The following is a 22,750-nucleotide window of genomic DNA, read 5'->3' as shown; positions in this document are numbered from 1 at the left end:
TACAGGTGGCTCAGACTGCTTTCTGCTCTAAGCAAGGAGGGCCCCCAAACATCATGTTGAAATGGGCCCCCACACATCTTCATCCGGGCGTGCCCCCAATACTCTCATATCTAACGTCTACAAGATGGCCAAGCTCCTAGTTGGTGGTGCAGCCTTATTTGCGCTTTCATTTCTCTGACTGGCGTCTATCATGCGTGCTCCAGAAGTCAGATAGATCTCATTTGCATACCCATAAAGCCTTGAGGCTGTGGTGTTTGGATGAGATACCGCTGCTTTCTGCCTGTAAATCCTGGTACATTTTCAAACAGTATGGATTGCAAAGGGCTGAGTGGAGTGATTTAAGCGGAAGGACACGGCTGTGAAAATAAACATGTCACTGTAACTTTGAAATGTTTCAGAATAGGGTGTTATGCCCACATCACCGACTATACTTCCTTTGAAAAGCGTGGTAATTACAATAGAAAAGCAACAAAAGTGATTAGGTGCCCCCACGCCACAGAACACCCCCCACCCCAGGAGCTTTCTAAAACTTCATGGAGACAATTTTGCTACCTTGCAAAAATATAATCATCTAATGTAGAGATTCCTTCAGCACTTTAAGACATTGTAGAGATTCCTTCAGCACTTTGAGGCATATCTGCCTCCTCCATTTTACAGCAAAACAAAGGAGTTGATGGCTGGAAGGTTTAGAATAAATCTTGACCTCTGGCATTGCTCTGGGCAACCCTCCAGACCATCGTTCTTCGCCTGCCAAGCCATTACAAAAGGGGAAAAACCATATGCAAATCAGGCTTGGTCCCACCCCCAAAGGGGTCGTCCAGCCCGAACTGCTAGGTCACATCCCTTTTGCACGAGACCACAAGCATCCCCAGACATGTTTCAGCCTTGTTGGGCGTCATCAGTGAGGAGTAGCTTGGGTCTCTAGGCCCAGCAGGCAAGGGACCCACGTCTGGGCATACCCTTCCCACTCGGGGTGACAATAGCAAAACAAAGGAGTTGATGGCTGGAAGGTTTAGAATAAATCTTGACCTCTGGCATTGCTCTGGGCAACCCTCCAGACCATCGTTCTTCGCCTGCCAAGCCATTACAAAAGGGGAAAAACCATATGCAAATCAGGCTTGGTCCCACCCCCAAAGGGGTCGTCCAGCCCGAACTGCTAGGTCACATCCCTTTTGCACGAGACCACAAGCATCCCCAGACATGTTTCAGCCTTGTTGGGCGTCATCAGTGAGGAGTAGCTTGGGTCTCTAGGCCCAGCAGGCAAGGTTAAGATTCAGTCTAAACCTTCCAGCCATCACCTCTTTGTTTTTGCTTTGTCACCCCGAGTGGGACGGGTATGCCCAGACGTGGGTCCCGTGCCTGCTGGGCCTAGAGACCCAAGCTACTCCTCACTGATGAGCCCCAACAAGGGTGAAACATGTTTGGGGATGCTTGTGGTCTCGTGCAGAAGGGATGTGACCTAGCAGTTCGGGCTGGACTTCCCCTTTTGGGGTGGGCCCAGGCCTGATTTGCATATGGTCTTTCCCCTTCTGTAATGGCTTGGCAGGCGAAGAACGATGGTCTGGAGGGTTGCCCCGAGCAATGCCAGTGGTTAAGATTCAGTCTAAACCTTCCAGCCATCACCTCTTTGTTTTTGCTTTGTCACCCCGAGTGGGACGGGTATGCCCAGACGTGGGTCCCGTGCCTGCTGGGCCTAGAGACCCAAGCTACTCCTCACTGATGAGCCCCAACAAGGGTGAAACATGTTTGGGGATGCTTGTGGTCTTGTGCAGAAGGGATGTGACCTAGCAGTTCGGGCTGGACTTCCCCTTTTGGGGTGGGCCCAGGCCTGATTTGCATATGGTCTTTCCCCTTCTGTAATGGCTTGGCAGGCGAAGAACGATGGTCTGGAGGGTTGCCCCGAGCAATGCCAGTGGTTAAGATTCAGTCTAAACCTTCCAGCCATCACCTCTTTGTTTTTGCTTTGTCACCCCGAGTGGGACGGGTATGCCCAGACGTGGGTCCCGTGCCTGCTGGGCCTAGAGACCCAAGCTACTCCTCACTGATGAGCCCCAACAAGGGTGAAACATGTTTGGGGATGCTTGTGGTCTCGTGCAGAAGGGATGTGACCTAGCAGTTCGGGCTGGACTTCCCCTTTTGGGGTGGGCCCAGGCCTGATTTGCATATGGTCTTTCCCCTTCTGTAATGGCTTGGCAGGCGAAGAACGATGGTCTGGAGGGTTGCCCCGAGCAATGCCAGTGGTTAAGATTCAGTCTAAACCTTCCAGCTATCACCTCTTTGTTTTTGCTTTGTCACCCCGAGTGGGACGGGTATGCCCAGACGTGGGTCCCGTGCCTGCTGGGCCTAGAGACCCAAGCTACTCCTCACTGATGAGCCCCAACAAGGGTGAAACATGTTTGGGGATGCTTGTGGTCTCGTGCAGAAGGGATGTGACCTAGCAGTTCGGGCTGGACTTCCCCTTTTGGGGTGGGCCCAGGCCTGATTTGCATATGGTCTTTCCCCTTCTGTAATGGCTTGGCAGGCGAAGAACGATGGTCTGGAGGGTTGCCCCGAGCAATGCCAGTGGTTAAGATTGAGTCTAAACCTTCCAGCCCTCACCTCTTTGTTTTTCCTCCATTTTACAGGACTATGATCCACCTACCAGGACTGACATGCACCCACCATGGAAACCATTCTGCCCCACTGCACCCTCCCTGGCTGTGTTCCCCGGCATCTACTTCCTGCTTTCCCATCCTCTTAACTTCCCCTGGCTCATCCTTTTCTCCTCCAGCAGACCAAGCTCTGGAGCAACCTGGCGGGGGCGTGGAGGCGCAGTACGTCATTTCGCAGACAAGCCCAGGTGCTCTAGAACTGCATCAGGAGTGGTGTAACACAGAATAAAAGCAGATGAACATAACAGAACTGAGGTTCCATAACAGGCTCCGGTTGATGTTCACAGATGGATCTCAGTATTTATGAGTAAAAACAGAAGAAACCAAAAATCAACATGCAGGTCTCTCGCTCGGGCTCACAGGGTTTTCGATCATGCCTTTTTTTAGGACAATGGGGGTGCAAAAAAACATAATGGAGTGTCTAATCATAGGAGGTTATTTCCCTTAATGACAGCGGAGGTGTGGCTCAGCTCCGAAGCCAAAACCGGAGCAGCCGATGCTCATCAGGTGGGGATGGAGGTGTGCTTGAGGCGCAAGAACCCAACTCTGCCAATGTGCCATTGCAGGCATCCAGAAACCAGTGCCCAGCCTTCATTCGAAGGAATGGGGCAAATACTAACTGCAACGTCATGGAGCGAAACCGACTGGCGGGAAGTAGAGATGAAATGACCAAAAAATACAGATGGATAAATACAGATGGACATGTCTAAATAAATACAGTGAAACCGAGAGCCAATGTACTGTCATGTACCACAGGCGAGTGATATAATCCTGTGATCCGCTCACTAAAATGTATTGTTAGATGCTGCAGTTCAAAGTCGTCGCACACAAGGAAAATGCACACAAACCAGAAAAACATCACAGAGCTGACGCATGCACAAATACAAGTGTGTAAACATGGTCAGGCGTATCCCAACATTCAAAGATGGCGCCCATGGAAGTACTACTTTAGTTACGTTGCAGCGGCCTCGTGAGAGGCGTGCCCCACATCACGGAGTAGCGACTCTTCATGGATTGGTAGGCTTGCTCTAATATTATTTAACAAAACTCTCTTGCAGCATAACCACAGAAAGGAAATCAGCATGCTAAGCCGTATAAAAGGATCTCTTAACACAGCGTTCACAAACTCCCTCCCCAACATACAGACTTGCACTTAGCTTCTACAGAACTTAGCTTCTACACAACAGGCGACACTACACAAGAACTTTCAACTCGATGCCCTTTTTCTGCATCAAGGAGCAGCTGTTTTCCAACACGGTCCCTCTCGCCAAGCTGGCGCCCGCTACATGTTTTGGCCTACAGCTTCCATCAGACCTCACCAGCATAGCCAAGGCTGAGGGAGCGTGGGAGTTGTAGGCCAACCGATCTGGAAATTGACCGTGTGGAGCCTGCTGCTCCACAGATGGCTGCAAGGTCTCTGTAGGAGAGCTAACACGGTTTCAGCCCAGACCTAGAAATACAGGTTTCTTTTACCGCAGCTTTGCTTTTCGGCTTTTGTGGCCTCGTTCTCGTCTCTGCGCTTGCCATGCTCTGCAGTGACTTATTGCTGGCACTCATAATTAATTAGTAGCCACCTGCAACAGGAGGCTACCTTGATTGATTGGCAACATAAATTAAATTGGTCAGGGCCATTGATTAACTGAATGAGTATCTGAAAAATGACAAGCGGTGAGATGGGAATTCCGTGAATAATGGATTGGCGAGGATTGCTGCCAGAACAAATGACGGGGAACGTTGGTCGAGAAAATCACTCTGGAATGTCGACTGGTAAAATCGGCGCTAAGCAGAATTATCGGTAGCAAAAAATGTTTTTGTAGAACGATTGCTCAAAAAATTAACTTTGGCCCATAATTACTGGCAAATGAACCTGTAGGTCAATGATAGGTTTCCCAAAGGAAGCTACCATAATCCTACGGCCAAGGGTGAGCTAAGGCCTACTCGTCCCTTACCCATCCCGAGGTCTTACAATTGTCGGGGACGCGTTGATAGCAGCAGCGGAAAAAACACTCAGAAGAGTCCAGATAAATGGAAAAGGCAACAGAGAAACTCTTCACGATGAGTCTAACGAAAGCGAAGGAAAGAACCTGAATTAGATAAACCAAAGAAATAACATGGCGGAGCACAAGAAAAAGATATACAATCACACAAACCATTAAGGAGAAAGACAAGAAACCGGAACACGGGCTCCTCCGATTAAGTGAGCCATGAACACTACGAATGGCGGGGCTGAAGCATTGCGACACACCAATGGGGTCCCTTCCCTTAATCATATCGGTGCTTGCCCAAATGTCTCTGGCGACAGAGCTGAAAGGAGGCTGGTGGTGGCGGCCATCCTGGGTAGGGTAGGTGCGGTTTCTTGAATAGTGCCTGCGATCTTGGCTTGGGCTGTCCGTTGCTTCACTATGGTAAGCCCTCATGGCAGCTGCTATCTTGGTGAAGCTGCACTGCCTCAAACCCCAACTACCGCCTGGCTGCGGGTCCGTGATTATCTGCAAGACCCGGTCCCAGTTGCCCCTGGCCAACGAGATCCTTTGGAAGCAGCGAGGGGCTTTGTGAGTCAGCGAATGGATCAGCCCATTACAGGGCAGGGGGGCAACTGGCAGCAAGGACGACACATCCAATGAGCTTGAAAAGATTGACGAATGAGGTGCTTGGCCAAGACACTGTAGTGAGGGATTACCGGCCAATTCATTGACGAGGCGGGTGTAAATCCAGGATAGGCCTGCAGTAATCAGGCCTGCTGGGGTACTTGAAATCTAGAGGGTATCCAAGTTCCCTGAAAGTCCATCATTGGTCAAAAGCGAAACTAGGGACTTGAAGCTCCAATACTCATCCAACGGGCAGCAACGGAAACGTCGAAGAACCCTGCTGAGGGGGCTGCGAGGATACATGTTACACCACCTTTACGACAAGTATAAAATAATATACCATTTGCCAAGTTACTTTTAACTTCAATAACACAAACAGGATCACACAAATTAAATATAGTGAGATTCAAGGTGCGTGCAAACCAGGGTTTGCCCATTGAATGATGGCACATTCTAGTAGAGTCTGCAAGTCTTTCAAGTTAGGATCAAATCCTTGCGCTGCAGAAGTGGGCTTTGCTTGGGGTGAAGGCTGCACAGGCTTCAGTCCATCAGAGGATGGTCGGCTTCTTAGCACTATGCTTGGGAAGCCGAGAGAACCACATTTCCATCTGAGGAGCCTTGTGGTGAGAAACTCGCTTGAGCAGTGTGGTCACCATGCAGGGAGGCTCAAGATCCCAAGCGGAGGAACCAGAGTCGGATGATCCCATTTCATGACCACTGCCAAATTTTCCAAAGGCCCCAGGATGCATCCGTGATCAGGACAGCAGGAGGGCATCAGGGGCCACCCAATTGACCTTAACGAGAGTCTGTGACCTTGATCTTCCGGGTAAGAAGGAGACCTAAGGCACTGAGACTTTGGCCAAGGACTCATGAAGGTCAGGAGCACTTGGGACCACCCTCTTCTGACTGAGAAGAACCCTGCTATGGACTGGCTCAGGTTTTACAACTTTGTTGTATCTGGGGGCCAGTCCTCTCAACATCATGATGACAGAAAATAGGCGTTAGTTCCGGGCGGACTGGCTTCTGAAGTGGAGGGTAGACTTCTCAACAGACTGCAGAAGGCCCTTGGAGTTGTCCCCACTGCAGTATGAGAACCTGGTACCTCGAATGGTTTCAGACTTAAGTCTTGGCAGGAGTCGCTGCGGCGAACACGACCGCTTCCCTGACGAGAACCTTGTGGTCTAGATCAGAACCAGAAGATCTGCCCTCAAGCAGGACCGCCTCACGCTGGACGTCAAACAGTCTCATGGAGGGTATTCCTGATACTATCGACTGCCCGTGGAGAAGAGGCGGAAATGAGGCTACTGCTGCCCACCACGGGAGTATAGGGGAGACCTTGGATACCAGCCTCTCCTACCTGGGCATTCCCCGGAGCTGAGCCAGGTACAGAAGCCATGGGGCGGTTGGTGTGGGCTGGTCTCGGCCAGCAGTTCCCAATCCACTGTTCTTTCATTCACATTCAATACACAGAAGCCACCACAAGGAGTAAGCTGCTGTTGAGAGTGCCACACCGACCAGCCGAAGCTCCTGGCCCATTCCTTTACTCTGCAGGGACTTCCAACAGCAAGGCACTGCCTCTACAATTGGAAGGAACGCGTGTCAGCCAGATCCATCCAGTCGCTAGGCGTTTAGTGAGGCCTAGTAACCGGCCCTATTCAGGTTATGTTGATAGCCAGACATTTTTCTGAGGATTGGACTAAGCTCTACCGGGAAGAAATGACCACTTGATTCAGTAACTACTGGAACCCTAATCGTTGGAGGAAGCTCTTCCTCGTTTCCCAAAATTATGCAATTCCGAGGAGCCCACGTTACCCGGAAAGAATTTCTTGCGTTAGGACAACTTATCCGTGCTTCAGTTTTGTAAAGAAATTGTATTGTTCATTTATAACGCGCTTATACCAGCGAGCGGTTTCAGAGCACGGGATCGGGATTCGAACCGCTGTTGCGCTGCGTTGTCTTGCTTCCAAGACAAAACGCATTGCCCCTGATCTATCCTTCTCGCTCCACCCTCCGTCAGGGCTACTACGTGCCGCCGGCCCCAGACTTCTTCGCCTCTCTAAAATCCCGTTGATAACCAAGGAGGAGGCCAGGCTGTCTCATTTCTCCACGTCAAGCTGCAGAACCCCAATCAAGCACGCCACTCTTACGAACCAACTCTTCGCAGACTCATGAAGGGCCTTACGGCCTGGCTTCTGCAAAACTAGATGCCCCGTTTCCCTCCCCCGGACCACCTTCCACCCCATTCCTGCACCGTGTGAGTGCGCTCCGAGCCACGCGCAGCATACCAGGTGAATGCCATGCAGCGCCACGTTGCATACCCATTGCCACCCTGTGAGTGTGCTCTGAGGCCACGCGTACCATACCCACTGCCACCCTGTGGGTGCGCTCCGAGCCACGCGTGGCATACCCACTGCCGCATTGCATACCTACTGCCACCCTGTGAGTGTGCTCTGAGGCCACGCGTGCCATACCCACGAATGGCAGGTAGCACACTACAAGTATACAAATAGTTGGAGGAAGATTGGTAACTGGCAAATTAACGCCAGGGGTAGGATTGCTCGAAAAATAACAGAGGAAGGCCTGAGTAATAGAAAATGCGTCGGATGAGAGATTATTGGCAGTGATGGACAGGGCATGATTGCTAGTAAAAAAAAAACCAAAGTGACAGGATTCTAATCAAAATAAATGATGGAAGGAGATGATCGACAAAACAACTGATCACACGATAACTAAAAATAATACGATGTGGACAGGATATTAAAAAAAATAAAAAAAAAATAAACCATGGGCCAGAATGACAGGCAAGCAATCTGATGGAGCAGGATTAATGGAAAAATACGAAGCGGAACTAATTACAGCAAAAAGTATTGGAAGAGGAGGAAAAGAACCCCCGATAACGTGGGGTCTCCGGTAACGGGAAAGCCACGGGCCTCATTGCAAAGTTGGTGCCGCCGACCTCGTAACCCCGTTTCCGATGCCTGATATCACGGTGCCACTGAGATATTACAAGTCCTGGCGGCCTGGGATGTCTGGCAGCGGGAACTCTAAGTCCCCATTCCCATTGAGGGAATGGGGACACGGAAGCACCGGCAGCATGCCTGCAGGGGCCGGTGCTCCTGGCAGGTCAGCATTGCCAGGAGCACCAGCCCCTGCAGGAATTCTCGTAGCCTGGTAGTCCGGAAAGAGTGCCGGTACTTTGCTACCGGCACCCTTATTTCCGGACCGCCAGACTTGTAATAAGGCCCCATGTCTTGATACTTGGTCTAGGCAGTGTCAATTTCCTATCACCCGGCTCCTTCTGCCATTGATAAGTTAGGGTAGGGGCTGTGGAGCTCCAGATGTTTTGGTCTAAAACTCCCATGATCCCTCACCATTGACAATGATGGCTAGGGGTCATGAGAGGCTTAGTCCAACACATCTGGAGATCCAACTGTTGGAGACCCTTGAGGTAGGGCAAAGGTCAGCAACTGTTGGCTTTTCAGGCATTTGCGACAAACACTCCCTATTAGACGGTCATTGGTGCGGGATCATGGGAGTCGTAGTCCAAAACATCTGGAGAGGGAAGGTTGAGTGTAAACGATGCAACCCAACAGTGCTCAACTTGGCACTATAGTAATGGCATACCCTTCCAAACATGAGCATACAAGTGGAATGCGGGAAGTGAGAAAACGTGGGCACGGCAAGAGAGACACACTGTTAACCTCGCAGCCATTTCAGTTTCAAACATATCGAATGGTGCACAATATTCGTTTGTCTTGTACCACATGCAATGCCCCAAGACTTGCATCAGTGCCAATGCTTATTGCCATGTCTCTTAATATTGCACCCGCCGCTGCAGGATTAGTGCATGCCACACCACGTTGGCATCATTGCCTTGCACCACCCAATTGGCAAGTGGCAACAGCGCCTTCCATAATGACTGCCCACGATCGCGCCAATAATGGCTAGGATGTTGCATCACACCGTGTTTGTCCTTCGCGGTTACATCGTGGTGCAACTAAAACATTAGGTGTGGCAACTGCTGCGCAGTCCCACAGCTAGGATCTCAGGGAGTCTCCCATATCCCTCCCCCTGTGCATAGAGCGAGTGAGTAACACGATTTCAATGGAATGGTTCCATTGAAAACCAATCGTATTTTTGCTGGGGCTTGCTCCAAACTGGTGCATTGCTGCAAGAGGTCATTTGTGCTTAGTGGTTAGTGTTGCTATGTTTGTGGTTCGGGTGTGTTCCACGCCGCCAGCCCCCTCAGTTATTGACTTCACTTCCCTGTCTGGTTCAGACTTGAACCCAGGTGAGAAACAGACATGAGGTCATTGCATTGCTTTGCTCCCCGTGCAGAGCATTTTTCGGTGTCAGCAGAGGCAGAGGACGTCCTTCCCTCTGCACTCTTCTTTCTTCTTCTTGCTGACAGATTGTATCCATCAGCGGTGATTATTGGATCCCGAGGCTTGAGCCTCATTATTCCAGCTTCTCGGGTTGAGCGTGTAGTCAAGGGTTGGGTTTCACCATGGTCTGTGTGCACTTGTCACAGTAGGGCTGGTTTCACAGGCTCTTCGCCGTGATGGGTCGCGGGGATGAGGGATGAGGGTGAGCCTCTTCTTTCTTCTTCTTGCTGACAGATTGTATCCATCAGCTGTGATTACTAGATACCGAGGCCTGGGCCTCATTACTCCATCTTCTCGGGTTCAGTGTGCAGTCGTGGGTTGCATTTCTTCATGGTCTGTGTGGTCTTGTCACAGTAGGGCTAGCTTCACAGAGTCTTCGCTGTGATGGGCTGTGGGTAGCGGTCATAACATTTTGCAGTGATGACAGCGAGACATATGATCAGAGGGTTCGGGTTCTGATCCAGTACTTGCCAGAAGTTCTTGCTCCGCTTCGCTAGATGTTCGTCCAACATCTCGATGTCCAGTTCTCTGCGAAGGTCTGCTATCCTTGTGAAGAGTGAAGCTCCTGACGATATCCGCGGCGCCTTGTTCTGGACTATCTGAAGACTCTTCCGGTGTCGCTCATGGCCGGTCATCCATGCTAGGGAGGCATACGTCAGGGCAGGACTGATGATCGCCTTGTAGACTTTGATCTGTGTCCGGAGGAGCATGGACTTGTTCTTCAGGAGTGGCTACAGTGCTGACATTTTTCCTGTTGCCTTCTGTTGAGTATTCTCGATATGGCTTCCCCAGTTGAGTTTGCTGTCCAGGGTCACACTGAGGTAACGGATATGGCTTCCCCGTTGAGGCTGATGTGTCAAGTGCCCCTTGATCTTTCTGGTGAACAGCAGGGCTGTTGTCTTCCTGGTGTTGAGTTCTATCCGCCAATCGCTGTACCACGTCGAGATGGCATCCAATGAAGCTTGCAGGTTCTTTGCCACTTCCTTTTCACTGAACGACTGGGAGATGACTGCAACATCATCCACATACAGTGCCAGGTCGGTCTTGTGGAGATCCTTTGGGATCCCCTTGGCGAAGATGTTGAGCAGGAAGGGTCCGAGGTTTGGTCCATGTGTCAAAAGAGAAATTAGATTGTGCCTCCTATTGCAATGAATATATGTATATTGGCCTACGCCAAGTTGCTTGTAAGTCGCTTGTGAAGAAATCTGTGTTGCAAGGTCCTGACCTTAAAATTAATGTAAGCCGCCATTTTAGGTCAATTCGCCATTTTAGGTTTGCTTTGTAAAGTCACCCTGTGAGTTAAAATGGTGGACGATGTCATTCCAAAATACAACATGGCCATCTTGACCTCTGTATGTAGGTAATATGTAACTTGCCTGCAGGCCACCTGTTGAGGTCGTGAACTGAGACTTTGTCCTTCGTTGACCTGTATGTAATGGATTACTCGTGCAATGAAACTAATCCGCGAGCATATGTTAAGAACAATGTATTCAAATACTGAATGTAGAACACTTGTTTTACTACATTGTATTAATGTTTGAGAAGACCTGCATGGAAAATCCCGGAATACACAGTTGCCGTATAGGCTTGTTGATATATGTATTAAAGGCAAACCAGTTACATGTGGATGTGCGAAACTCGGCATGAACCCTAGATCGGTTATGTATTAGCAGAATATTAACCCGAAGTAGGGTTGGACATCATGCTCGCGAAAAGTATAAAAAGATCAATGCATTCTAATGTACAGCGACTCTCACTGAACACACTGAACCACGCTGGAGTTTGTTGTGTTGCACTGAGGGCCGATAGCTATCTGATTTTGTTCTGTTCTTCGTAACTGAATTCAGTATGAATAAAAGTACTTTGTATGTTCCTTTGTAACCCGTGTCCGGTGTATTTCCTTTTGGGGTACTCAGCCTCGATATTTTGATTTTGTTTTCACACATGTGGCACGTCTGCTCAGATGGGATATGATGTGGATGTCTCAGACCGCATGGCGACATGGAAGGTGCGGTCTCCCAGGTAGCTTGCAATCGTCTTGACAGGTTGTTTTGGAAATCCCAGGCTGACCATCTTGTGTAGCAGTCCCTTGTGCCAGACTCATTTGAATGCTTTGGCGACACCCAAGAAGGATGATTCCTGTGGACTTGTTAATGTTGAATCCGTGACTGATGGTTTCTGCCACTCTCAGCAGCTGACATCCAAGACGACGATTCCCGTGGACGTGTTGATGTTGAATCCATGGCTGATGGTGTCCACCACTGTCAGCAGCTGACATCCAAGATGACGATTCCCGTGGACGTGTTGATGTTGAATCCGTGGCTGATGGTGTCCACCACTCTCAACAGCTGATGGGTCATTGCATGCTCCTTTCGAAATCCGAGCTGTTCCATTGCTAGTAGATTTCTTTCGGAGGTGAAGTTGCTGAGGCGGGCGAGGAGGACCTTCTCCAGGAGCTTCGATAATCCAGAGAGCAGGCTGATTGGGGCAGTAGTTCGCAGGATCCCTGTAAAGCCTGCCCTTATACTCACTGAGCCCAGGGCCGGCCCTAGGATTTGCGGGGCCACCGGCAACAAAAGATTTACAGGGCCTACCCGTTTGCACTTATAGTGACATCACAGATTTCCAATTTTGGCAGCTACATCATAGTGAGATAAAATGACTTGCTCAGGAGCACACACTTTGGCTAAGTGGTAAAGCCGGGACTCCAGACCAGTCTGCAAATGAAGCTCCTGAACACATTTCGTCCCAGCTGTAGTTAGTAGAAATACCATTGGCTGCAGGGCTTTTTGCAACTTTGAATGAAAAATATCTTCGGGCTTTAAATGACGGGGCAAAAGATTGCGATTGGGTTTTGCTAAGTAAAGTTAACAGTCGTTTCGCGACTGCTTTTATTTTTGTGCTCGGTATATTTGTCCATCCTGTCCAAACTAGCCACATGCTTTTACTTCACAAGACACAGATGAGGATTATTTCCAATTTTAAAGAAATCAATTTTCCAATACATTTTTTACATTGTTTTTAAACACAACTAAATCATGTCTCCACCTAGGGGTGCAGGTTCCAGGGACTTCTGGCCCGGCATTGGCTTTAGGGGAGACTCAGCAAAGTACCCCTACTTCTGAATAGCCTTATGGAGTGATCAAAGCGGGGCCTTTTTTACCTTGGAGGCCAAGGGCCTGGTACATGAAATGTTTAGCGCGGTGCAAAGTCACTTTGCACTGCCAATCAACACCCTAATTCCATAGCGGTACAAAGTGTATTTTTGCAGTGCAAAGTCACCTTGCACCGCAAAAAAACGCTTTGCACCGCTATGTGAAGCAGAGAGGACTCACTTAACAAGTCCAGGACGGACACATACTCCATCCCTACAAAAAAAATTCAGAAAGGTTAATTTCCCAACCTGGTTCCTGGTATTCAGGGCCTCAGAGCAAGTCATGTCAAGCGTAGTGCCCCAGTCTGGTTCCTGAGCTGACTTCAGGGTCAGTCATTTCAAGGTTCCTGCCCCAGTCTGGTTCCTGAGCTGACTTCAGGGCCAGTCATTTCAAGGTTCCTGATCCAGTCTGGTTCCTGAGCTGACTTCAGGGCCAGTCATTTCAAGGTTCCTGATCCAGTCTGGTTCCTGAGCTGACTTCAGGGCCAGTCATTTCAAGGTTCCTGCCCCAGTCTGGTTCCTGAGCTCACTTCAGGGCCAGTCATTTCAAGGTTCCTGATCCAGTCTGGTTCCTGAGCTGACTTCAGGGCCAGTCATTTCAAGGTTCCTGCCCCAGTCTGGTTCCTGAGCAGACTTCAGGGCCAGTCGTGTCAAGGTTCCTGCCCCAGTCTGGTTCCTGAGCTGACTTCAGGGCCAGTCATTTCAAGGTTCCTGCCCCAATCTGGTTCGAGAGGGTTCCATGTAATAATATCGCCACAAAAATCTCGCCATGCAAAAATATCACCGAAAAATTGCTGTTTTTGTGGCGACATTATTGCATGGAACATGCGGGGGACAACCCCGCAACCCCTCCAAAAAATTGTTTTTTTTAAAAAAATGTTTTTTTTTTGTTGCCCCTGTCCCCATATATATGGTCACCCATATAATATCGCCACAACCTTTTCCCGGCGATATTTACGGCGACCATATATATGGGGATAATATTACCTGATTCCTTCGAGAGCTGACTTCAGGGCCAGTCCTTTCAAGGTTCCTGATCCAGTCTGGTTCGAGATCTGACTTCAGGGCCAGTCATTTCAAGGTTCCTGATCCAGTCTGGTTCGAGATCTGACTTCAGGGCCAGTCTGGTTCAAGGTTCCTGTTCCAGTCTGGTTCGAGAGCGGACTTCAGGTCCACTCATTTCAAGGTTCCTGATCCAGTCTGGTTCGAGAGCTGACTTCAGGGCCACTCATTTCAAGGTTCCTGATCCAGTCTGGTTCAAGAGCGGACTTCAGGGCCAGTCATTTCAAGGTTCCTGCCCCAGTCTGGTTCCTGAGCTCACTTCAGGGCCAGTCATTTCAAGGTTCCTGATCCAGTCTGGTTCGAGAGCTGACTTCAGGGCCACTCATTTTAAGGTTCCTGATCCAGTCTGGTTCGAGAGCTGACTTCAGGGCCAGTCATTTCAAGGTTCCTGATCCAGTCTGGTTCAAGAGCGAACTTCAGGGCCAGTCATTTAAAGGTTACTGATCCAGTTTGGTTTTTCTGGTCAGTTTTATTTGACAGTTTGGTGCTGTCTCTTACTGCCTGTTATCGAAGTCATCCGGATACTACCAATTTTTTGTTTGAAATTTTAAAAATAAAAAAAATAAAAAAATGCCCATTTCCACATCCTCACTGCCAAAAATTAACACTGCCTGCTCTTGCTCATTTCTAGCCATTGCCATAGTCGCTCGGGCCACAATATCTCTCGTTGGTGCATGAGAAGAAGTCTTCTGCGCGCTTCGTCCTGGTTGCTAATGTGAGTGACCACGTGTCTCTTCTCTGGTGTCCTACTGTGGGCTTTCACTATGTTGTGTCTGTTCTCTTGTTTTTATAATGCAGGAGTCTTGAGAGGATAGATCAGGGGCAACGTGCTCGCCTTGGAAGCTTGGAAGCAATTTGACATGGAGCAACACAGGTTCGATCCCCGGGTCTGCCCTTAGAAACCTCTGGATATTAAGCATGTTATAAATAACCAATCATATCATGAGGTAGTCGTGGCTTGTTCCCCTGGATCCAGTGTTTAATTTGGTGGTGTTCCCGGCATGCCGTGTCTGGTATTTTTCTTGCATGTCTCCCCCACTTTGTGCTTTCCCTTCATACATGAGGACTACAAATTTCAGAATGCAAATTCAATAATTAAGCCTGGATCCCATTCTCACATACCCAACTTGTTGCAGCTTTAATATCTCTTTGCCAGTTTGCAATAGTGTACAAGAGGTCTAGGCTTTTATGACTATTAAAAATATCAGGGAAATATGCAGGCATCTCGTCTATTCAACGATCCAGGATTGCAATCTTTCCATCCGTCCATCCATGTGGCCTCGGCTTCCCAGCATGCGATGTACACAACCTGCAGTCCCTACGTTTTGTCACTGCACTTCACTATATGTATTTAATTGAAGAACAGTGAAGTCAATTTCGATCGGGTGGTGGCCCTGTTTTTGAGGGTGTGAACAGAGCCGGCATAGTAGACCAATGACAAGACAAAAACAGAGCAACCTAACGGGGAAAAAGGTGCAAGTGAAGGAGAAGTACATTACAAACAAAATTACAATATTGCACAGCAGTGGAGGAAGTGACGAGATCAGATTGGGGGATGGGTGAAAAGTGCAGGGCGCTTCCTCTGCGGCCAGTAGGTGAGGTTTAAGACGAGCTTTCAAGAGATCCACAGTCGAGCTGGCTTTGGTTGTGATGGGCAGTGGGTTTCAATGCGGTGGGGCAAGTAGGGAGAAAGAGTGGGAGTGTGACGAGGCTCAGGGGGAGGGCATGGAAAAGGGAGGTTGAGTGCAGAGAAGGAAGGAGGGGTACGAGATGGCAAGTAGACTGGAGCAGTCAGCCAGCTACAAGCCTGTCATAGCTTTGTAGACAAGGGTACTTGAAAAGGGAGCAGCTGTGTATGGAGAGCCAAACAGCATGTTGTCAGTAGGTGGAAGTGGGGGAGGTTCTGGGTAGGTTGTAGAGTGTGCAGGAGGCAAAGTTTAGGTCTTTGTTTAGAGGGAGGAAAAAGTAGAGGGGAAGGCCAAGGAGTAGGCTTCAGCAGTAGTCATGTCTACTGAGCAAGAGAGTAGAGATTTGAGATGTTATTGAGTGATGGGTAAGAAATTGACACATTTTCTGAATGTTGAGGAGGTTAATATGAGCAGCAGAGGCGGTGGTACTGATGAATTGTTGCAGTCGGAGATCGCCATCAAAGGGGAGATCAAGGTTGCAAGCCTTGGGTAAGGAAGCAAGGTGGTCAGGTGGGAAGGAGAGAGGAGGCTAGTACGGGTATTGGAAGCCAGGGAAAAAGAGGTCTTCTCTGTTCTAAGAGTTCAGCATGAGGCACCACAGAGTCATCCAGTGATGGATTGCAGCAAGACATTTGGTAATCCATTCAGAGATGGCTGGGGTGAATGAGGGAAATCAGAAAAAAATGGGAGTGTCCTCAGCAAAAAGGGGAAAGTGGAAGCCAATGGACAAGATATGTCTTCCTACTACAGAAGAATAGAGGGTGAAGGGCAGAGGTCCAATGGTTGATTGTGGGGTGACACTAACATTCTGAGGAGTGAGGTCAGATGTTTATAGTTCACAGACATTTTAAAGGAGTGACCTTCCAGTTCAGAGGCAATCTAGGCTGGAGCAGATGTGCAGGGGTGGTCAAAAGTACCAAAAGGGGCAGAACCGTCCAAAAGGAGAGCATCAGAGAGAAAGCTGGAGACATGCACGAGGGCAGTCTCAATGGAGTGTTTACGGGAAGCCAGATTGAAATGGATCTCCAAGGCCATTATCCTCAAGGTACTTTGTGATTAACACCCTTTGAACATTGGGGAAGGACACCAGGCAATAGCTCGCTGGGCCATGTGAGTCATCAGAGAGTTCCTTCAAAAGGGGTAGGATGGTTGCAGGAATCTGGGAAGAGACCAGCGGAGAGAGACAGGCTAAAGACCTCAGGGAGATGAGGGTGGCTGAATGGGACCAAACGTTTGACCATTTAGGTACACAGCAGAACAACCATTTGATCACCAGACCAACTAACAACTTTGACTGCTGGGAATAGAGGAAGCCAGTTTAAAAACAAAGCTTACTGGAGTAAAACACCAACCAGTTTTTGATTTGGGGATGTTTAAATTGAACTTAACGTTACCAATGTCAATAGGAAGGTACTGAGCTAGGTAAGAGAGTGCTCTTGTATCACATACAAGCCCTCCTTCACTATGTAACCAAGCTTCCTGGAATATAAATTTACCCTACCCCTGCAAGAGGTGCCAGAAAAACACACAATCTGAAAATACTTGTAAGTTATGCCACAAGTTCATGAGAATAAATACACAAATCCTTTGCCACTATGTGTTGGGGATTATGGAACATCTCTCCATCCTTACTATAGACTGACAAAATGCCTATGTTTTCAAAAAGGTTCCAAGCTGCAGTGCCCATAGTTTCCCTCTAATGCCTCATCCGGCTGGCATGGTATTGCTGCTTCGTCAGTCACCTCTTGCCCGCATGATACTTTAATGCTTTCCATAACATACCACCATAACGTCCTTAACAGAGAAAGTCACTTTATACCCCTTACACCATGAGAGTGAGGCTCTTACCTTGCTGGATCCGCCAAAGAACGACAGTAGATGCTGCTTTGCGGCGGCCATCTTGGCAGCCCGCCGTTGCTTCCGTAGCGTCTTAGGGGAGGGGAGGCTCCACCCACTGCCGGTCGTTTTCTTCTCCTTCTTTTTGATCATGCCATCAGGCACTTCCAGTCCTTCTGCCCGGTTCAGGTGGCTCTCACTATATGTCCTCCAAACCATGCCGCCAACCCCGCCGTCTGCCTGCAGGCTTGTCTTTCTTTTTCCACCCGCCAGGTTCTCCCGGCTGCGCTCCCCATCGGATTCGTCGCAGCTCTCATAGCCCAAGCACTGCAGAGTGTCGACGCTCAAGCTGTAGGCCTTGTCGACGCGCAGTTCTGGGATCACCATGTTAGTCTTTGGGGACCCAATGTCAGCTTCCCCAATCAGTTCCTTGATACAAGCATGGGGTGTGAGCTGGCCAGGGCCCCCCTGAGGGGGCACCAGCAATTCTACTGTCTCCTCCTGCATCTCCTCTGGTGCATCCGAGGGCTTGCGCTTCCGGATAGCGCTCCTTTTCCATGACAATTGATCACACTCGGTTAGGCAGCTCTCTGACCCCGATTTCCGCAAAGGGTTAAACGCTTTCAGCATCTGGAAAAGCAACAAGAAGAAGAGTCATAACTTGCCAAATGCTCCTTCCCCACTTAATCAGCCAGTTTCTCATTTCTACCCTTTCTCCATTCTAGCTGGTCACTTGCTCTGATCTCAGTTCTTACCACGAGGCAGCAGACACCATTCTAGCTGGTCACTTGCTCAGATATTAGTTCTCACCACCAGGCAGCAGACAGGGATAGAACTGCAGTTCTCAAGTCCTGCCGCCAGGAGGCAGGCTACGGCATTGCTGCTACACCACATTGCCTCAATATTTTATGTGGTGTGGTGCTGGCTACAGCTTATGCAGCCTTCCACAAGATAGGAGCAAGAATGGCATGGGTGCAGTTGTATTGTCCTGACACTAGAGGGCAGAGCCTGACACAGGTACAGAGCTATCTTTCTGCAGTTCTCACTCTTTACCACTAGATGGCAGACTAGTTCAGACCTGCAGTTCTAATTAACCAAACCAGAGGGCAGTCTGAAACCTCCAGGGTTGTCCAACTCCGGACCTTGAGGGGCATAAACCTGACATGTTTTCAGGATGCCCATCATTAATATTCATGAGAACAAATGTGCATACATTTAGAAGTATTGTATGCAAATTTGTCTCATGAATATTAATGAGGGGTATCCTGAAAATTCAGCATGGATCTGGCGCCAGAGGCCTGTCATTGCAAAGTGGCAGGACAACACTTCCCACCTGCTGCCAGGAGAATGGACAAAACATTGTGTATATACACATTGTGCATAGGCGTTATATAAATAAATTATCATATCATATCATATCTTCCCACTAGGGGGCAGGTGATGGTGTTCACATGTCCACAGGTGTGAGCGATTGTTGACGTTCAAGCTTTTCACCACTAGGGAAGGCGTGAGAATCAGGTGGTTTATTGACTGTGACTTGCCCTGTTTACAGATAAAGTGCCTTACTGTACACATGAGTAAGTATAGGAACGATAGCGGGGGTTCTTAAAGGACAGAGGCGCGATTAGACAGAGAGAGAGGGAGATCGACAGAGGGAGAAGGAGAGGAAGGGGAAAGGGGGTGAGCGAGAAGAGAAAGGGGAATAGAGAGACGGGAGGAGAGAAAAGAGGCGAGAGGGGAGGGAGAAAGGGGAGAGAGAGGGAAGGGGGAGGCAGAGGGGGAAGAGAGTGAGCGAGAAGAGAAAGGGGAATAGAGCTACAGGAGGAGAGAAAAGAGGCAAGAGAGAGAGGGGGGAGAGGGAAAGGGGGAGACAGAGGAGGAAGAGAGATTGGGCGAGAAAAGATGGGGGAATAGAGATACGGGAGGAGAGAAAAGAGGCGAGAGAGAGAGGCGAGCCAAAGGGGAGAGAGGGGGAAAGGGAGCGGCAGACGGGGAAAGAGTGAGCGAAAAAAGATAGGGGAATGGAGAGACAGGAGGAGAGAAAAGAGGCGAGAGAGAGGGGGGAGAGAGAGGAAAAGGGGAGGCAGGGGGGAAGAGAGTGAGCGAGAAGAGAAAGGGGAATAGAGAGACAGGAGGAGAGAAAAGAGGCGAGAGGGGAGGGAGAAAGGGGAGAGAGAGGGAAAGGGGAGGCAGAGGGGGAAGAGTGATCGACAAGAGAAAGGGGAATAGAGAGACAGGAGGAGAGAAAAGAGGCGAGAGAGAGCGGGGAGAGAGAGGGAAAGGGGAGGGGGAAGAGAGTGAGCGAGAAGAGAAAGGGGAATAGAGAGACAGGAGGAGAGAAAAGAGGCAAGAGGAGAGGTAAAGGCGAGAGAGAGAGAGGGAAAGGGGAGGCAGAGGGGAAGAGAGAGTGAGCGAGAAAAGATGGGGGCATAGAGAGACAGAAGGAGAGAGAGGGCGAGAGAAGGGAGAAAGGTGGCAAGAGAGAACCTTAGAGACACAGCAAGAGGAGAAGCGGCACAGAGAGTGAGAGGGCAAGCGAGAGATCAAGAGAAAGAGACGGCCAAGGAGACCCTGTAGGGGTGACCTTCCACGGACTCGCCCGCCACTGTGCTTTGCTGAGGCCGAGTCTGCGAGGTTGGCATTTCACGGAGGCTGAGCTTGTGGCTACTGGCAGCCGGCAGCCCCGGCCATCATGTGCTTGTCATGAAGAAAAACGGCTCCAAAATTACAGACCAGTAAAATGAAGAGACAGAAACAAGGTACCCCAATATTTACAATATAAGATATTCCCAAACCCAACACTGTGATAACCCTCAAACTCAACACTGTGATCACCCCAGACCCAATACTATGAAATCCCCAAACCCAACACCATGAAAACCCCAAATCCAACACTATGATAACCCTCAAACCCAACACTGAACACTGCACCCTATGCAACCCCCAAACCCGACATTATGATAACACTCAAACCCAACACTGTGAACACCCCACCACCAACAACATGGAAACCCCAAACCCAACTCTATGATAACCCTCAAACCAAACACTATGATAACCATCAATCCCAACACTGTACACTATGAAAACCCCGAACCCAACACTATGATAACCCTCAATCCCAACACTATGATAACCCTCAATCCCAACACTGTGAACAACCAAGACCCAATACCATTATAAACCTCAATCCCAACACTATGATAACCCTCAATCCCAACACTGAACACTGCACACTATGAAAACCCCAAACCCAACACTATAATAACCCTCAAACCCAACACTGTAACCACCCAAGCCTTAATACTATAATAACCCTCAATCCCAACATTCAGAACACTGCACACTATGAAAACCACAAACCCAACACTATGATAACCCTCAAACCCAACACTATGGACACCCCAGACCCAATACTATGAACACCCAACACCCAACACTATGATAATCCTCAAACCCAACACTGTGACCACCCCACCGCCAACAACATGGAAACTCCAAACCCAACTCTATGATAACCCTCAATCCAAACACTGAGCGCTCGACAGCAACACAAATCACCCAGCAGCTAATACTATGAAAACACCAATTCCAACACCATGATAACCCTCAAACCAAACACTGTGAACACCCCGCACCCAATTCTATGAAAACCCCAATTCCAACACTGTGATAACCCTCAAACCCAAAACTGTGAACACCCCATGGCCAATACTTTTAAACCCCCATATCCAACACTAGTATAACCCTCGAACCCAACAATGTCAACACCCCACAGTCAGTACTATGAAAACTCCAAACCCAACACTGTGATAACCCTCAAACCCAACACAAAGAAACAGTGTCCATGATCCGTGGAACACTTGCGTCCCATGCACACTCTGGGTTTTGTAAATAAACAAAGAATATTTATAGGAATGTTAGTCCAATTTAAGTCAAAGATTAGTGAAAGCAGAATGTCCACCTGTGTTATACAAGGAAAAACAAGTTAATAGACACAAACTTCTCAATTTCTTCCTAACATTTTTTTGTGGCTATATTTCATTATTATAATGTCACACTATTTCATTCATATTGTACAATGTTGTTATACAAGGTCTGTATGCATAACACCACAAAGATTGTCAACATAATCACAATAATGTAAATAAATTCCTAAACTCAACGCGTTTTGGGATATAATATCCCTTCTTCAGGAGCAAGGTTTCATATTCCTCCAATTAATCCTTTTCGTAATTTGTACACTCTGTAAAGGGGGAGGAGACAATAGAAATAATGTTCATTAGCGAGTGTTTTCTTGCAATCGTCTCTTCGTATTTGACATTCCTTAAGTTTGTATTATCCTACCTCTCGTGGGTGCCTACTGGAGGACACTATGTGGGTCCCTAAAAAAGGGGTCCTTGAAGCTCCTCTGGGGGCGAAGCGAAGCGTCACCCAATGGGAGAGTACCCTGAAAAAATGGTACGTTCATGTAAGTAAGCGTGCCCGGGTTTGTAGAGTGATTAGTTAGCTAACTAAAGATCACTTCTACTTGTAATTGCTTAGAAATTCGGAACCAGAGTCCTACCTGATGTCGGGTAAAGATATGAGGGGGAAAGTTTGCAGTAAATCAGATGATGTCACTTTTTCACAGCATGTATTTTCAATTGAATCATTGTGCTCTTAACTGCACACACTATTAAAACAATGATAGGAATATTGTGAGTGGGTTGTTCTCTGAGACATTCAGCAGTAGTCCTACTCTCATTGTTAGTATTTGAATATGGAAACAGCCGTCCTACCCGTTGGTAGGTGAAGTGATGGGGTCACATTGGTGGAAGGGTGACACTCTTACTGCCTCAAAATGGAGGCTATGGAAGTAAACCTTCAGGTTACCCTAACCTTAAGGTTTACTTCCATAGCCTGCATTTTGAGGCAGTAAGAGACTCACCCAATATTATGAAAACCCCAAATCCAACACTACGCTAACCATCCAACCAAACACTATGATAACCCCACACCCAATATTATGAACATTCCAAACCCAACACTGATAAGCCTCAAACAAAACACTGCGATCACCCCACTACTATGAAACCCTAAACCCAGCGCTGTGTACATACCAAATGTAATGCTACAAAATCCAGCAGTGAACACCCCACACCCAGTACTATCAAAATCCCAAACCTGATACAGAGAAGACCCCAAAGCCAACACTATTATAACCCTCAAATGCAACACAGCAAACATTACTCACCACTACTATGAACTCTCAAACCCAGCACTGCAAATACCCCACGCCCAATGCTATAAAACCTCAAACCCAACACAGTGAATACCCAATGCTATGAACCCTAAATTCCAACATTGTGAATACCGCAGTACAATGCTGTGAAACCTTAAACCC

At 48.6% G+C, this 22,750-nt stretch overlaps 1 protein-coding gene across 1 annotated transcript in view; it reads right to left on the bottom strand.

Annotated features, from left to right (window-relative positions):
• Positions 1-22,750, bottom strand: part of LOC138521901 (regulator of G-protein signaling 3-like) — a 346,623-nt gene that overhangs the window by 185,262 nt on the left and 138,611 nt on the right. Inside the window, exon 2 of the mRNA XM_069635060.1 lies at positions 17,377-17,994. Coding sequence (XP_069491161.1) covers positions 17,377-17,994 — 618 coding nt within the window. The remainder of the gene's footprint in view (positions 1-17,376; positions 17,995-22,750) is intronic.

Source organism: Ambystoma mexicanum, chromosome 13 (assembly GCF_040938575.1).
Source record: "Ambystoma mexicanum isolate Mex_15411 chromosome 13, UKY_AmexF1_1, whole genome shotgun sequence".
NCBI classification, from domain to species: domain Eukaryota; kingdom Metazoa; phylum Chordata; class Amphibia; order Caudata; family Ambystomatidae; genus Ambystoma; species Ambystoma mexicanum.
The sequence above is the reverse complement of the archived record's forward strand: the minus strand, read 5'-3'. Positions and strand labels throughout refer to the sequence as shown.